The sequence below is a fragment of the Sapajus apella genome, unplaced genomic scaffold (genome assembly GCF_009761245.1).
Source record: "Sapajus apella isolate SASKATOON/1434 unplaced genomic scaffold, GSC_monkey_1.0 scaffold7, whole genome shotgun sequence".
NCBI lineage: Eukaryota > Metazoa > Chordata > Mammalia > Primates > Cebidae > Sapajus > Sapajus apella.
Window position 1 is genome coordinate 2616873 of NW_022436947.1, and position 18322 is coordinate 2635194.

Consider the following 18322-nt stretch of genomic DNA (forward strand, 5'->3'; position numbering starts at 1 on the left):
ACCACCAAACCTGGCCAATTTTTCTTTATATTTTATAGGGATGGAGTTTCACTATGTTCCCCAGGCTGGTCTCAAATTTCTCAGCTCAAGTGATCCTCCCATCTAGGCCTCCCCAAAGTGTTGGGATTACAGGTATGAGCCACCATGCCTATGTCTTTTATGTAATATATGATGCTACTAAACCACCAAGAATAAGCATACATTATTTTCACCAGAGAGGGCTAAAATTTGCTATTTTCCCCATGCTTGCTTTTTTGCCCAGTTCTGCATCCAATTATATACCTGATTCCTGTAAACAATGGTTAAGATCTAAGTCAAAGACAGGGTTTACAAGTTCAAATTATTTGACCACAATCTTAGAACCTACAGCTTCATTAGTATCAAACTCTGAGTACAAAATTATTGCTAAGTTAAATACAAAATCTGCTAATTTAGATACAATCCATACTATACTTCCACTGTCTCCTTCTTATTCTAACTGATGTCTCCTCGTAATTTCTTTATAAAACTGTACTTTCCATTTGACTATAAAAGTTTGTAAAAATTATAATTAACCTCACTAGATATTAATGGAATTGCTCTTCTCAAGTGTAAGTAATAAAAGCAGATGGAAAATCATGCCAAATCTGTATATAAATGCTCTAACATTTCCCAGAAAGATACTTTCATGTAAGATGATATGAAGTATACTTAAGTCTAGCTTAATATCCAACCTGTATAGTGGTCACTTGCTCTGGCAGTTATTACTGGAAGCTTTGATTATCCTAAATGGTCCAGGAAAACAATATATGCAGAAGCATAATTTTGCTGAGAAATAAATGTGAATCGTACATGCTGTAAGGCTTAAAGGGAAGAACTAATGCCTGGGTCTTGCCAACCCCTCAGCATTTCAAAGGCCTATTACATTTTTGAATGAGTCATTCTTTTTTTTTTTTTGAGATGAAGTCTTGCTCTGTTGCCAGGCTGTTGTGCAGTGGTGCAATCTTGGCTCACTGGGGTTCAAGCAATTATTCTGCCTCAGCCTCCCGAGTAGCTGGTACTACAGGTGTGCACCACCATGCCCAGCTAATTTTTTGTATTTTTAGTAGAGACAGGGTTTCATCATGTTAGCCAGAATGATCCTGATCTCTTTACTTCATGATCCACCTGCCTTAGTCTCCCAAAGTGCTGGGATTATAGGCGTGAGCCACTGTGCCTAGCTGAATGAATCATTCTTAAGGTTTTTTTTGTTTTGTTTTTAAGAAAATTACTTACTCCAGAAGAATATTATTCATATCCTGTGTAAAGAATTTTTTCCTTCCTTCTTCATCAAAAAGTTTGGCAGCCTAGAGAAACATAAGAAAGATGATCATAACTCAAAATAGGTCATTACTCTATTTTTTATTCTGTTTTTTATTCTTAGGACATATGTTCAATGATTTTTTTTTCTGAGATAGGGCCTCACTATGTTGCCCAGGCTGGTATCAAACTTCTGGGCTCGAGCAATACTCCCACATTACAGCCTTCCAAGTAGCTGGGATTATAGGTATATACCACTGTGCCCTGCTGCAACAAATAATTAATTTGAGATAAATATCTATAACACACTTCATGAGGAAAATTTTTAAAAAAGAGAGATAAATATCTAATGAAAGAAAAAAAGAAGCTCCTATCAGTAGAACACCAAATGAGTTGTGATCAACAGGCAAAGGCACTTGAGAGATTCAAATTCAGCTGGGTATTGTGTAAGTTTCCTACAGCTGTTATAACAAACTACCACAAACAGAGTGGCTTGAAACAAGACAAATGTATCCATCCTCAGTCCCAAGTCCAAAGTCAGTATCATGGGCTGAAATCAAGGTGTCAGTGGGGCCATGGTCCTTCCAGAGGCTCTGGGGAAGACCTAGTTCCTTGCCTCTTTCAGCTTCTGGTGGCTGCCAGCATTCTTTGGTCACAGCTGCAGCACTACAACCTCCAAGTACACCATCTTCAAATCTCTCTAGGCTCTCCCTTCACATTTCCTTCTCCTCTGTGTGTATAACACCTCTTTCTGCCTCCCTCTTATAAGCATACAAGTGATTGCATTTATGGGTCACAGGCTAATCTAGGATAATAACTCCATCTCTTCTGCCATACAAAATAACATTCACAGATTCCAAGGATTAGAATACGGATATCTTTTGTAAGACCTAACATAGATATTTTAAAAATCTGTAAAAGCTGTGATCCTAAGAATATGAAAAAAACACAAAGATCAATTCCAATCAAGGTTAAGAGTCTTCGGAACTAAATAGAAAAAGATATTTCAAAATAGTATAGGTCACAGTAGGGTAGCTATAGTTAACAATAATTGATTGCACATTTCAAAATAGCTAGAATAATTCAAATGTTCCTAGCATAAAGATAAATATTTAAGGTGATGGATATCCCAATTACCATGATTTGATCATATGAATGTACCAAATTATGACATGTACCCTGAAAATCTGTACACCTTAAATGTATCAAAAAATAGTGTAGGCCGGGCACAGTGGCTCATGCCTGTAATCCCAGCACTTTGGGAGGCCAAGGTGGGCAGATCACGCAGTCAAGAGATCGAGACCAACCTGGCCAACATGGTGAAACCCTGACTCTACTAAAAATACAAAAATTAGCTGGGTGTGGCGGCGTGCGCCTGTAGTCCCAAATCACTTGAACCCAGGAGGCGGAGGCTGCAGTGAGCCAAGATCATGCCACTGCACTCCAGCCTGGCAACAGAGCAAGACCTTTTTTTTTTTTTTTCATCTACACTATTATTATTATGTTGAAATTGCAGACTTATTACTGAAGTTGCAGACTACATTTAAGTTGCAGACTTCCATGAGCAGACAAAAGAATCTCGTACCATATCTAACTTGATTCCAAGAAGACAGACTCTATGACTCTGTCCTTAAGGAGTCACTGAGACTATAATTATTAATAGAGTTAACTGCATTCCATGAGGATTGCTGACCAGAATAGGCAACGATCCAGCTTAAATGTGTGGCTGGAGGCAATACGCTCTATATTGGGGGAAAAAAACCTTAGATATCGTGAATAACAACAAAAACTGAGAATTGGTCATCTCTAAGAGGAACAAAAAAAGTCAAACATGTAGTGAATACATAAAGTAATATGGAATCAATAGTACAACTGTTGAAATAAAGGATTTTTTTTTTTTTTTTTTGAGACAGAGTCTCACTCTGTTGCCCAGGATGGAGTGCAGTGGCACAATCTTAGCTCACTGCAACCTCTGTCTCCCAGAGCCAAGCAATTCTCTGCCTCAGCCTCCTGAGCAGCTGGGATTATAGGCACCTGCCACCACACCCAGTTAATTTTTTTATTTTTAGTACAGATGGGGTTTCACCATCTTGGCCAGGCTGGTCTTAAACTCCTGACCTTGTGACCTAACCACTTCAGACTCCCAAAGTGTTGGGATTACAGGCATGAGCCACTGCATCCAGCCAAAATAAAGGATTTTTTAAAAAGTCATTAACTGATGATTTGGTGAAGGTACAAACAATATTTTCAAAAAAGTAATATGAATAATAAATTAGTAATGTCAACTTTTAGATTCAATCATTATCACAGGTCATAAAGGGTATCAAACTGAAAATTAAGTTATAATGTCTTCATGATGCACATAGTAGTTACAAAAAGCCTAATGTGAATAAAAAATAGATTTCCTGGTCAGGTGCAGCAGCTCACACCTATAATCTCAGCACTTTGGGAGGCTGAGGCGGGAGGATCACGAGGTCAGGAGTTTGAGACCAGCCTGACCAATATGGTGAAACCCCAACTATACTAAAAATACAAAAAAAATTAGCTGGGTGTAGTGGCATGCACCTGTAGTCCCAGCTACTCAGGGGGCTGAGGCAGAAGAATCGCTGAACTCGGGAGGTGGAGGTTGCGGTGAGCTGAAATTGCACCACTGCACTCCAGCCTGGGTGACAGAGGGAGACTCCATCTCAAAAAAAAAAAAAAAAAAGATTTCTAGGCTTGTACCAAACTTTAAAAAAAAAAAAAATTTCCTTTGAGTAAAAACACCTGTAAGAATTTTTGATGAAATTTTAAACTTTATAACCTTAAAACTTTTTATATGATCTATATTAGATTTAAGCAGTGGAAAAATGTTACAAAGTAAAAAAGCAAGACAAAAGTGTTTATCAGACACGAGCATTTTAGGTGAAGATAAAATCTCGCCTCCTGAAGAAAATGCACCATCTCATATTTCAAAGAAAAAACGGAGATTCACAGGTATCAGTAAGTGAAATTAATCCTATTACTTTTATTTTTTAAAATACCTAATTAAGTGGTTTTTTTTGGAGACAGAATCTCACCATGTTGCCCAGGCAGGGCTCAAACTCCTGGACTCAAAGCAATCCTCTTGCCTTGGCCTCCCCAAAGTGCTGGGATTATAGATGTGAGCCACTGTGCCCAGCCTGAATCTTATTATTGATAATTTCCCACGACCGGGTTGGGAAGAAGCTGTATTAATCCTGGCATGACTACTATAGATATAGACATTATTTAATATGAGCTATAAGAGAGCCTTACAAGATTGAAACACACTCATCACTAACCAATTTTGTTTAAGTGAGCATGAGGCCGGACACAGTGGCTCACACCTGTAATTCCAACACTTTGGGAGGCCGAGGTGGGTGGATCACCTGAAGTCAGGAGTTTGAGAGCAGCTTGGCCAACACGGTAAAACCCTGTCTCTACTAAAAATACAAAAATTAGCTGTTGTTGTGGTGAGCACCTGTAATCCCAGCTACTTGGGAGACTGAGGCAGGAGACTGCTTGAACCCGGGAGGTGGAGGTTGTGGTGAGCCAAGATTATGCCACTGCACTCCAGCCTGGGTGACAAAGCGAGACTCCATCGCAAAACAAAACAAAACAAAAAAATCCTGACCTTGAATGCTGGCTCAGCCACTTAAAAATTATGTGGCCTTGGGTAAGTTACTTCATGTTCTTGAACTTTATTTTCCTCCTAAATTAAACGGGAGAAACACTACCTAAGTCACATGACTGTTGAGAGGATTACACAACGCAGTGTGTAAAACATATGAAACCCACTCAGGGCTACTGTCTCCTGAGAAGTAAATGGGGCCTTGTAGGACATAGCTGCAACACAACCAACACCAGAGTTCTTGCTAAATAAATGATAGCTATTATAAATAAGTACACCTTGAAAAACCTGAATTACATCACCAGCACTTTTTAAAACCTAAAAGAAACTAAGATTGTAGACAGGGCCACATGGGATAACAAAAAGCCTATGCCACTTATTCTGGAGTCAGGTGAATCCTGACATTTAATAATAAAAGGATCAACTGCATTGATGTTATCACTACAGTTATTTCTATTTATTTATTTTTATTTTATTTTATGTTATTTATTTTTTTGAGACAGAGTTTTGCTCTGTCACCTAGACTGCAGTGCAGTGGCATGATCTCAGCTCACTGCAACCTCTGCCTCCCGGGTTCAAGTGATTCTCCTGCCTCACCCTCCTGAGTAGCTGGGATTACAGGCATGTGCCACTATGCCCACCTAATTTTTTTTGTATTTTTAGTAGAGACAGAGTTTCACCGTATTGACCAGGCTATTCTCAAACTCCTGACCTCAGGTGGTTCACCCGCCTTGTCCTCCCTCAAGTGCTGAGATTACATGCATGTACCACCATGGCCAGCCAGTTATTTTCTACTAAAAAGAAAGGTCTAGGCTGGGCATGGGGCTCATGCCTGTAATCCCAGCACTTTGGGAGGATAAGATGGGCAGATCATCTGAGGTCAGGAGTTCAAGACCAGCCTGGCCAACATACCAAAAACCCCATTTCTACTAAACAAAAATTAGCTGGGTGAGGTGGCACACACCTGTAATCCCAGCTACTTGGGAGGCTGAGGCAGGAGAATTGCTTGAACCCAGGAGGCAGAGGTTGCAGTGAGCCAAGCACACCACTGCACTCCAGCCTGGGAGACAGAGCAAGACTTTCTCTCAAAAATAAGAAAAAAAAAAGAAAAGGTCTAAAAGGAAACATGGAAAATAAAAAGTTAGAAAAATGTTGGGATTGTAGGTTATTATTTTTATCTTTAATAAAACCAAAGCAATTATATCAGTGTTATTTGGAAAATAAAAACAAACAAAAGCATTAATTCTCATGTTTGTGCAGCAAATAAAAAACAAGAGGATTATTACACTTACTACACGGAGGTCTTCGATACGTTTTTCAAGAAGTACAGGTAGACCCTCAGGGAGTGTAGGTACCACTTTGGGCATAACCTGAGAAGTATAGGTTGGCTGGGTGGTGGTTCCATTTTCACCCCCCGACTCAGACAGGGGGCTACCATCAGAAGCAGCATCCAGTAATCTGTCGAAGTCGAAATCATCTAGCATCTCTAGGGCATTTTCAGCTTCCTGAAACAGCTCATGTTCATTTGTGCTAACAAAAATGGGAAGGTCTGGATCAGCGCTGCTCAGATTTAAGTCCGGGACATCATTCCCCAGTGCTGCAGGGGCACAAGGGGGTTTATTCAGAGAGGAAGTTGACAAGGTCACTGGGACTTTGGGGCTAGACTCCTTCTTTAATGCATCCTTCTCTTTCTGGAATTTTCTAATCATGGCAGCTAGAGAAAGAGAATCTTTATAACGTTTCTTCTTTTTTTCACACTTGTGTGAATTTAGAGCCACAACTCTGTGAAGAAAAAAATGATCCAGCTATGTGTGATTTTAAAGGTTAAAGTGTCATATAAATAAGTAGGCACAGAATTAAAGCAATCATTTGACAGGTAACACAGCAGTTTTCTTAATTTCTTATTAATTTATACTATTATAATAGCATCTTCTTCCCTTGAAAGGCAAATAGGTAATTGGCCATTATGGTGAAAAAAATAAGGAAACAGCTCAGTTTAGCTATTAATTCCTCCTAGAAATCTTACCTAAATCCTATGGCTTAAATGCTTCCAAATGTGCACTACAGAACCTAAAAGGTTATTAGCATCTTGAAGGCAGACCCATGTTTCAGTCACTGTTACACAACCCAAACCCTACATCAGTGCCTGCCACATAGCAGGAAACTAATATTTGCTGAATAAATGAATAAGTTACATAGTTGAAAAACCACACATTCAGTAAAAGGGATTACTTATAGCCTACATTCCCAAAGAAGTTTACTTGTAAATAATGAAAATTTAAGACAACCATTAGTAATATAAACATTTTTTTCTCCTAATTTCTTAATAACTGTAATCCCAAGTTTTAGGAGGGAAGAAATACCTCCTACATCAACCTTATGGACACTAATAGCCCAAAGCTCAGATGTACCTCCACTGCTAAGTACAGAAACAAAATTCAGCCTTTCACAAGTGTCTTTCCCTTAGCTCTGTGAAAAAAGCCACAGAGAAGTCGAGGCAATTAGCAATTTTTGATTGCATTATACAAATATTTTATTATGATGTAAGGCTTTTGAGAAATTCTATTTGATTTTTAGCAGCAATATCATTAATAATAGCTATATACTGGCCGTGTGCAGTGGCTCATGCCTGTAATCCCAGCACTTTGGGAGGCTGAGGCTGGTGAATCACTTGAGCCCAGGAGTTTGAGACCAGTCTAGGTAACACAGTGAAACACCATCTATACAGAAATACAAAACTTAGCCAGGCATAGTGGCACACGCCTATAGTCCCAGCTACTCGGGTAGCTGAGGCAGGAGGATCCCTTGATCCCAAGAGGTTGGAGGCTACAGTGAGCCATGATTGTGCCAGTGCACTCCAGCCTGTGTGACAGAGCAAGATCCTGTCTCAAGGCAGAAAAAAAAAAAAAAAAAAAGAATAGCTATATAAAATCAATGAAAATTTTTGGCGGGGCATGGTGCCTTTTGCCTGTAATCCCAGCACTTTGAGAGGCTGAGGCAGGCAGATTACCTGAGGTCAGGAGTTTGAGAGCAGCCTGGCCAACATGGTGAAACCCCGTCTCTACTAAAAATACAAATATTAGCCAAGTGTGATGGCATACACCTGTAATCCCAGCTACTTGGGAGGCTGCGGCATGAGAATCACTTGAACCCAGAAGATGGATGTTGCAGTGAGCCAAGACTGCACCACTGCACTCCAGCCTGGGTGACAGAGTCAGACACTGTCTCAAAAAAATTAAAAAAAATAATAAAATCAATGAAAAATTTAAATATTAAAACAACTATAAATTGTTTACATATAAGCTACTGCCAACCTCCATTCCCCAGGCATCTAAACTTAGTTTTAGTACCAAAGATTAGAATAGTTTTTTCAATGTTTATAATATCTTTTCAAACTTGTTCTTGTTGGTAAAAAGTTGTAATGAGCAAAATGCTTAATAAACCAATCTACAAATTTCAGCTAAAACACTGAGTGTCTAAGATGACAAAGGCTTCTACTTATTAACAAATATAATACTATTAAATATGTCATTAATATTTATCAACACCATACTATATTAAACTCAGGTAAGTTGAATTAGTTAATGGTAAGTATACATTTCTCAAAATAGACAGTCATACTGTGACACCAGTTCCCTTCTTAGGTTTAATTTAACGTACCCCAGTTGTTTGGGTACTTTTTTCCTTGGCTTCTTCTCCTTTTCCCCTTCGTCTTTCCGCTTCCGCTTCTTCATCTCGATATCATCTTCTTTTATTTTGGGAACCTGTGAAATTATAAAAGAATGTATCATTTATGTAAGTATCAATGCTTTACTCTTTGATGTTAGCAATCCAGCATCAACAGTGGGTTTTCTCAAATGTCAGTGTGCATTACAATCGCTTGTTATAAATGCAGATCCTTGGGGTTCAAGAGCACTCTCACCTCTGGTTTCCATTCAGTTATCTGGGTTAGGACCTTATAATTTGCATCTTAAACAAGCATTCTGGTAATTCTGGTACAACTAAGTCTTTGGACCACACTTCAAGAAACACTTATCTAAGGACACTGTATCCTTCCCAAAGACAATGTTCCCAAAGACAAATTCTATAGATTTTGTTACAAATCACATCTTAGGAAAGGTAACAGCTATTAGTCATTTCTACAGCAAGTCTTAACCTATCTGAGAAATATAACCTTATCACAGAACAGTAAATTGTTAGCCCACATTTGTAGAGTTTTAAAAGAAAATACAACTTTATGATGTAAATACTAATATCCCCATATCTACATTTTTTTTTTTTTTCCCCGAGCTAGCTGAGATTTTATTTTGGACCAAAAAAAAGCAATTGAATTGTTTTGCAGCTGGAGGCATGGGCAAGGGTGGTGCCCAGGCAGTAAACTCCCCGTGGGTGGGCTAAGGGCTAGGGCTGAGTGTCTGGTGGGTCTCCTGTTCCCTGTGCTCCCCCGCACAGGGGAGCGGCCTCCCTCCCAGGCTCTGGGGCAGCCTCAGGAAGGGCAGGCTGGGAGGGGCTGTTGCAGCTGTTCATTTGGGCAGGACGTCAGAGGACTCAGACACCAGCCTCCCATCGCGGGTCTCAATCTTCTTCACAACCATAGCCTTGGAGGAGCTGGTGCGGCTGAAGGAGGTGGAGCCCGCGCCTGAGCCAAAGCTGCAACCCAGGCCATAGCTGAGGTCGGGGCTTGTGAGGCCCCCATAGGCAGAGCTCAGACCACCTGCATAGCCGCTGGTGGTCTTCGTGTGGATACTCATGTTCTGCATCCCGGCCTCCAGCCGGCTCTCCTCACCCTCCAGTAGCTTGCAGTGGGTGGCGATCTCGATGTCCAGGGCCAGTTTGACAGTCAACAGCTCCTGGTACTCACGCAGCTGCCATGCCATGTCCTGCTTGGCCTGCTGCAGGACGTTCTCCAGCTCCTGCTGCTTGGCATAAGCATTCTTAAGTGCCCGGTCCCCGCGCTGCTCAGCATCTAAAATGGCGGCCTCCAGGGAAGCCCTCTGGCCTTTGAGGCCCTCGATCTCAGCTTGAAGCCGGCTGATGTTCCGGTTCATCTTGGAGATCTGTCTTCATACGCCACAGGTCCCCGTGCTTCCCAGCTAGCGTCTGCAGCTCCTCATACTTGATCTGGTATATGCTCTCCGCCTCAGCCCGGCTGCAATTGGTGATCTCCTGTACTGCGCCTTGACCTCAGCGATGATGCTGTCCATGTCCAAGGAGTGGCTGTTGTCCACGGACAGCACCACAGACGTGTCCGAGATCTGGGACTGCAGCTCCCGGCTCTCTTCTTCATACAGCTGCCTGAGGAAGTTGATTTCGTCAGTCAGCCTGGGTCAGTCAGTCCCTCCAGGCGAGACTCCAGCTCTACCTTGTTCATGTAAGCTTTATCCACATCCTTCTTGATGAGGACAAATTCATTCTCTATCTGTACGCTTATTGATCTCATCCTCATACTTGTTCTTGAAGTCCTCCACCAGCCCCTGCATGTTGCCGAGCTCTGCCTCCAGCTTCAGCTTCTCCTGGCCCAGAGTCTCCAGCTGCCGCCTCAGGTTGTTGATGTAGCTCTCAAACATGTTGTCCATGTTGCTCCGAGCCATTTTCTGCTGCTGCAGGAGGCTCCACTTGGTCTCCAGCATCTAGTTCTGCTGCTCCAGGAACCGCACCTTGTTGATGAAGGAAGCAAACTTGTTGTTGAGGGTCTTGATCTGCTCCTTCTCCTGGGTACGCACGGCCTGGATGTTGGGGTCCACATCTAGCTTAATGGGGTTCAGCAGGCTCTGGTTGATGGTGACAGCAGTGATGCCTCCCATGCCTATGCTGCTGGCCCCAGCATAGCCTGCACCCAGGCCACCGTGGAAGCCACTGCTGCTCACTCAGGAGAAGCTCGAGAAGCTCAAGCGAGCACTGGGCCCACTCGTGAAGGAGCGGCTGCTGAAGGCCCGTGGGCCAGAGGTGGACACCTTGTAGGACTTCTGGGTCACCCTGATGGACATGGTGGAGGCAGGCGGGCTGAACCAGGGAGAGATTCCAGAAGGAACAGAGAAGCTGCTTCTTTCATATCTACATAATTTAATTTTAAATCATGTAACTAGCTGTATATTCATGAAACAATGGTTTATATTTTACTTTTCCTTACATTCACACTCATAACACAAGTAACATTCAAAAATATATCCTATTAACTGAACATTCTCATTACTGTTGCAATGTTTGATAAACTCACTTTGGGTTGCTTGTGCTTTTGGTTGTCTGTAGTATCATCTTCTTCAGTATCTGAAGCTTGGCGAAACTGCAGAGTGCCAGTGTTGATATAAAAGCCTCCATATTTTGTTGTTAGAGAAGCGGGAACTAATTCATCATACTAGGTAAGAAAAAAAAGTTTCAGCTATATCCTATTGTCTTTAACTCTATAAATGTCAAAGAAATTCATTCACCACAGCAGCATCTCCCTTAAATCCTAGTTGCAACAGACTGCAATGAATATTTTGTATAAATTTAGAAAGTTAATATCTGGAATAAAAATTCGCTCTGATAAATTTGGTATATACATATATGAAAAAAACTTCCAAAATAATGAAATAAATTCTAAATATATCACCTGCTAAGAAACATTTAAGGATAACTGCTATTACTACTTTTTTTTCCCTTCCCACTGCTAGTTTTCTTAATGACAAATGGTTCTGCTGAGAAATCAGGTTAAAAAAGAGGACTAAGTGTCCAGATAAGGAGTAAATTTCACTTCCCACCATAAGGAGGTTTTATAAAGAATAAAAAACTTTTTTCTATCTTAGCCCTATACTTTTAAGTGGAGAAAATCTTAAAGACATTTAATTTAGGCCAGGCATGATGGCTCACGCCTGTAATCCCAGCACTTGGGGAGGCTGAGGCAGGTGGATCACAAGGTCAAGAGTTCAAGATCAGACTGGCCAATATAGTGAAACCTTATTTCTACTAAAAATACAAAAAAAAAAAAAATTAGATGGGCGTGGTGGTGGTGGGGCACCTGTAGTCCCAGTTACTTGGGAGACTGAGGCAGAAAAATTGTTTGAACCCAGGAGGCAGAGGTTGCAGTGACATGAGATCGCACCACTGCACTCTAGCCTGGGTAACAGAGTGAGACTGTCTCAAGAAAAGAAAAAAAAAAGCAAATATATTTTAGAAGAATAGCACAGAAAAACAACCGCTCTGTTCAGAAAGTACCTTCTTGAGGACCTAGAATGGGCAGGTACTTTGTTTAAAGCAAGGGACTCAATTTGTTTATTAAATCACACTTATGTCCCCAAAGGCTGGATCTTAAGGTTTATCATTACCTCACCTGATAAAGATGGATAAAAAGCAAACATTACGTGAAGGACAACCTTAGCCAAATGAAGGTGTTCAAAGTATTAAAGAAAAAAGGAACTACTTATCTGATAGTAGAAAGATACCTGTTACCTGGGATCTCCAGACCTCTACTTCCCGGTTCTTCACATTATCTAACTAGTCTTTAACAAAGTCAGATTTTTAGGAAAACCTCTTTGCCATGGGCAAAGAAGACACATGTCCTATTAGTTACTGTAACAATGTTAAGGCTAAGTACCAAAGTTGTGACTTTAAACTGTATCCTTTTAAATTATGTGGAGAATAGAAAAAGGAAGAGGGACCCGTTTAATCACCCTGAATTAAACTGAAATAAAATTAGTGAAGAAACCTAAAAGAAAAAAATGAACTACTTTCTTATTGTTGTACTTAATACACTACCAGAAAGATCTACTATAAAGATCTACACTATTATAAAGATCTAACAGAAAAGGGGCAGTACCATAGGCAAATAAAGGAGTGATACAAGGAGTGAAGAATTAAAAGTGAAAAGAGTGTAATAAAATTTTTTTTTTTCTTTTTTGAGACAGAGTTTTGCTTTTGTTGCCCAGGCTGGAATGCAATGGCGTGATCTCGGCTCACTGCAACCTCCTCCTCCCAGGTTCAAGTGATTCTCCTGCCTCAACCTCTGAGTAGCTGGGATTACAGGCATGCATCACCACACCCGGCTAATTTTTTGCTTTTAGTAAAGATGGGGTTTCTCCATGTTGGTCAGGCTGGTCTCAAACTCCAACCTCAGGTGATCCGTCCACCTCAGCCTCCCAAAGTGCTGGGATTACAGGCGTGAGCCACTGCACCCAGCAGACTGTAATAATTTTGAAAAGTGTAATGTAATAAGATAAAAACCCCTGTACTCTTTGCCTACATTGTTTTTTGTACAATGCTTTAGAATTTTCAATGCTTCTTCATATAAGTATTTCATTTGGTCCTCATGATACCCTTGTGAGGTAAGAAAGGCAAATATTACTCTCACGTTAAAAATGAAAACCAGGTAAGTACCTTACCAAAGCAATTATATATATATATGTTTTAGCAAAGTCACTGGCTGCCTCCAACCCATCCACTATACCAAGCTGCTTCACGTGGGAGTGAAACACATTCATCACCAGGTATACAGGGCAATTCTGATGTGCTCAAAGTCTTTTTCTCATGCAGTATTCTGCTGAGCTTTTCCTATCAGAACACTCTGCAGGAGAATAAACTTTTTATGAATATTTAGTTCGGCCATTTAAGCAGAACATATTAAGAGGTAACACATTGAACTTAAGAATCAAAAGGTCTGGATTTAGATTCTTTGCCCATGACTAGCTACTGTGACCCAGGGAAAATCACTTAATATCAGTTTTGAAGAGTTATAAAACAGGGACAATATTACTTCACAAAGTTCTAGTGAAATTTAAGAGAGACCATCTAAATAAAAGTGTCATTTATGCCTGGTATCATTATTTATTTATAAGCAATAACATTTTCTTTCAGATCTTTTACAATTTGGTAGCATAAATATGAGACTAAAAATAATCTTCAAAAGCATTTATTTTTAGTAATTAGTACATGATTCAGAATATATCAAATAATATGCCAACACTGAAAGCTTACTGGCAATACAATATGAAAAGAACAAGAATCATTTGGTTCGACCATAGTTGTTAATGTCTGAATTATCTCATAAAAACAACTAAACAGCCAGGCGCGGTGGCTCACGCCTGTAATCCCAGCACTTTGGGAGGCCGAGGCGGGTGGATCACGAGGTCAAGAGATCGAGGCCATCCTGGTCAACATGGTGAAACCCCGTGTCTACTAAAAATACAAAAAATTAGCTGGGCATGGTGGTGCGTGCCTGTAATCCCAGCTACTCAGGAGGCTGAGGCAGGAGAATTGCCTGAACCCAGGAGGCGGAGGTTGCGGTGAGCCGAGATCGCGCCATTGCACTCCAGCCTGGGTAACATGAGTGAAACTCCGTCTCAAAAAAAAAAAAACAAACAAACAAACAAACAAACAAAAAAAACAACTAAACAGTATGTCAAGGGCAAAGATACTAAGTTACTCTGTAAGTCAATCAACCTGCATTTCAGTTCAATTTCTTCTTATAAAACAGGAACCTACCTTGTTCAGAAACTAGTTGTATGACTAAACAATTTATATCTACAAAATTTATCCTAACTTATTAAAACAATAGCTTTCAACTTTTCTTCACCACAACCGAAGCGGAAAATACATTACACATCAAAATCTAGCATACACATACACACCCAATAAAACTGTATAGTCTACCAATAACATACTGATAGTTTTTATTCTATTTAATTTTCTTTAAAAATACCGGTCACACCCTTTAAGTTTATACGTAATCCAATTATGAGTTACAAAAGTCAGCCTGAAAATATCCTAAATGCTACAAAAGGAAATATTAAAAATGCTATTTATAAAAGTTACATACTATATCATTTTCTCTATTAGACATTCTGGAAAAAGTAAAATTATGAAGGACAGTTAAGACCAGTAGTTGCCAGTAATTAGGAGGGAGGGAGGAATGAATAGGCAGAGCACAGGAGATTTTGAGGGAAGTGATACTACACTTCTGCGTGATGCTACCATGGTAGATATATGTCGTTATTCACTTGTCCAAACTCACAAAGTGTACAAGCCCAAGAATGAACCCTAATGTGAACCATGAATTTCGGTGACAATGATGTGTCACAATGTTGGCTCATCAACTATAACAAATGTACTACTGCAGTACAGGATGCTGAGAGTGGGGAAGGTGGCGTGTGTGCAGGGGCAAGGTGTTCATGGAAACTGTACTTTCTGCTCAGTTTTGCTGTGACTCTAAAACTGCTCTAAAAAAATAAAGTTTATTAATTTAAAAAAGCTACTTATGTAAGTGTGAGTACATGTGATGCCCATTTACATATGGCTAAATTCCTTCTTGGTTATTTAGAATTCAAAAAGTACACATAATGTTAACACTTCTACTGATGCTTTGCACCTGCTTCATGTTCTTCAGCTAGTTTACATTCATTACCTCATTTAAGGCACAATTAATTCTGTGGGGTTAGCAAGTCATAGCAGAGAAAACCGGGTGTGCTAAAAGACTCACTCCTGGCTACACAGCAAATTAGAAACTGAATTAAGATAATAATCTAGGCTTCTGCACTGAGTTACAAATCAAGGTCAAGACTCTGAAAAACATTCCATGCCCTGATTTATTGGGAATAGGAAGGCCACTGGCAATATGTTACTTACACAGACCAAGATGCCTAGCATGGTAACTAAGTTTATGTTGGGACACCAGAAGTAACTTAGGAGTTTGACAGAGTATCCAATGTGCCTCATGTTGAAGTCCTTACTCTCACTCTCCTACCTTTATATGCTCTGTCATCAACTTTATAAGCAACCACGGTAGCAACAGGAAAAAAGACATACTATACAATTTGTGGGTAGGGTAATAGTCACCTAGCATCACTTTCTGTATATCCTTAGTTATTACTGCACATTGCAGAGGATATCATAATCTCAGGGATTATATTACTCTAGTACACGGACAAGAATGGAAGAACATACACCTTCTCTACTGCAAAACATGACTTGTTGTCTTTCATTTGCTATGTAATCAAGGGGCTGCTTCAGTCCTTAAATGCACTCCTAAATTCTTCTTCTTTTTATAAGAGAAAGGAGATTCCAGGGGAAAAGCTGTAGGGCTCAATCAAAACAGACTGGTGATAAAGGCTGGCATTCAATGCACCATCCTGGTAATAAGGCATGGCAGAAATAAAAAAATTAAATAGATATTATAGATGTCTGCCAGATTAATTTCAACCCATAGCACCAATCTTTAAGACTGCATGGTTCTTACTTCGGAAGTCATTTTGAAACACACCTGCCCACGTTTGGGAATATCAATAAAAATCAACATGCAAATAAATAAAAATCAAGATGCAAATAAATTTGACCAACAAATTCCACTGTTAGAAATTTATCCTATCCATATAAATGCACTCTCTAAATACCCTTCATACTCATTTACTTAAGTAGATAAACGCACCCAGATGCTCAATTACTTGTATGCACATAAAACTAGAAATAATTTAGATGTACATCAAATGTGACTAGATAAATTATGTAATTTAGGTATATTCGCTAACAGCCATTAAAAGGATTATATCTATGTACTAATATATACGTATCACTGAAATTTCTGGACAACTACATAAGAAGATTTTTAGTATTTACCTCTCAAAAGGGGGCCCCTTTGGGTACTTTACCTTCTACTTCATAACTAACTTGTACTTTATTGTTGTTTTACCATAAGCATATGTTAATCTTATAATTTAAAAATGGGCACACTAAAATCTCTGTAGGCCTTGCCTCTAGAAATCCTAATTCCTTAAGTTGAGTTAAGAAGTATTAGTATTTTCACCCCTGACTGAGAACCATTATCTTAACATAATGTTTTTCAGCATTTGATTTTCCTTTTCACTTTTTTAAAAAAACTTATTTTGGTTCTCAGTTTGGGCAAGGGGTGATGATGGAGTCAAAGCTATAATTACACATCTGAAAATGAGCAACTATTAGAGAATCCCAAGAGATTCTTTCCAGAGCTGGAAAGGAGCAGAGCATATGAAAATAAAGACATTGTACAGAGCCAGCAAATCATGAGACACACTGGCCAAATCCAGCCCACTAGCTTCTTTTCATACAGCGTCCAAGCTAGGAATGGATTTTACATTTTTTAAATGATTGGGAAAAAAAATCAAAAGAAAATTACTATCTCATGACACACAAAAATTATATGAAATTTAAATTTCACAGACCATAAAGTTTCATTGTAAATGCAGCCATGCTAATCCATTTTGGTATTATCTATGGCTGCTCTCATGCTACAATGGCAAAGTTGTGTAGTTGTGACAGAAACCATAAGGTTCACAAAGTCTAAAACAGTTACTATGTGGCCTTTCACAGAAAAAAATTTGATAAAACTAGGTCTAGTTTAATAGTGTAATAACAACTCACCATATACAAACCCAATATTACAAAATTCTAAATGTGTAGTATTCTTAAAAATAAAAAATAAAAAAGGTAAATCTTTAAGTAGTGAACATGGCTTTAGAAAGCACAAATAGAAACATTCACTGAACTATTTAAGTTACTTTACCCTTGACTTCTACTATCCCATACAAACAATGAATTTGCTGCTATATTAAAGATACATTACTCACAGCCTCTGAGTTATCAATAAATGGATCTGTCTCATCATAGCCAAAGCCTATATCAATTAAATCTTGTAGCCGATCCTTCCGGTGTTTACGGGGTTTCCCACCCTGCAAAGAACAGATACGTTAGACTGATTTAGCACTCATGCTGTTTCCATAAAGTTAAAAAAGACCTGTTAGAAGAATTCAAACAATTTTGTAGATAATCCCCCTCTCCAAGAGGTTTAAGTCCTCCCACACCTTGAGTGCAAGTTGCACCTAGCGACTTGTTCCAAAGAGTATGAAAAGGGGAGGGACAGAGTAACTTCCTGGTGGGAAACCCGGCCACACTTCCTCTCTAAGTGATCACAGTCAACGGCAACAGAGATACATCATATTGACTCCATGTATCCTTGATCTGTGATGAAAACTGCACTTCGCCTCTGTGATCTTCTCAAAAGCCTGCAACCCCAGCCTAACCCAGAGAAAACCATCAGACAAAACCAAATTCAAGGGCATTCTACGAAATGAGTGACCGGTGTTCTTCAAAGTTGTCAACATTATCAAAAACAATGAAAATCTGGAAAACTGCCACGGTACAGATGAACCTAAGGAGAAATAATGACTAAGTGTAATATGCTAACCTGGCTGAGATTCAGGAACAGAAAAAAGACACTAGAGGAAAAGTAGTAAAATCCAAATAAAATGTGGACTTGAATGGTAGTGTGCCAATGCTGGCTCCTTAGCTGTAACAAATGCACCGTATGAATGTAAGACGTTAACAACAGGGGAAAGTGGGTGAAGGCTGTACGAGAACTCTCTGTATTATCTTTGTAACTTTCCTGTAAACCTAAAATTATGCTTAAAATTG

At 39.6% G+C, this 18322-nt stretch overlaps 1 protein-coding gene across 6 annotated transcripts in view; it reads right to left on the minus strand.

The window, feature by feature from the left end:
* UBN2 (ubinuclein 2) overlaps positions 1-18322 on the minus strand; it is a 100788-nt gene that overhangs the window by 60321 nt on the left and 22145 nt on the right. For 5 of the 6 annotated variants that reach the window (XM_032275849.1, XM_032275845.1, XM_032275847.1 and 2 more), the window contains exons 3-7: positions 17479-17580; positions 11127-11264; positions 8570-8673; positions 6202-6691; positions 1255-1325 (exon numbers count right to left, since the gene is read on the minus strand). In XM_032275849.1, the coding sequence (XP_032131740.1) occupies positions 1255-1325; positions 6202-6691; positions 8570-8673; positions 11127-11264; positions 17479-17580 (905 nt within the window). The remainder of the gene's footprint in view (positions 1-1254; positions 1326-6201; positions 6692-8569; positions 8674-11126; positions 11265-17478; positions 17581-18322) is intronic. The other variant, XM_032275848.1, reaches the window with a different exon arrangement.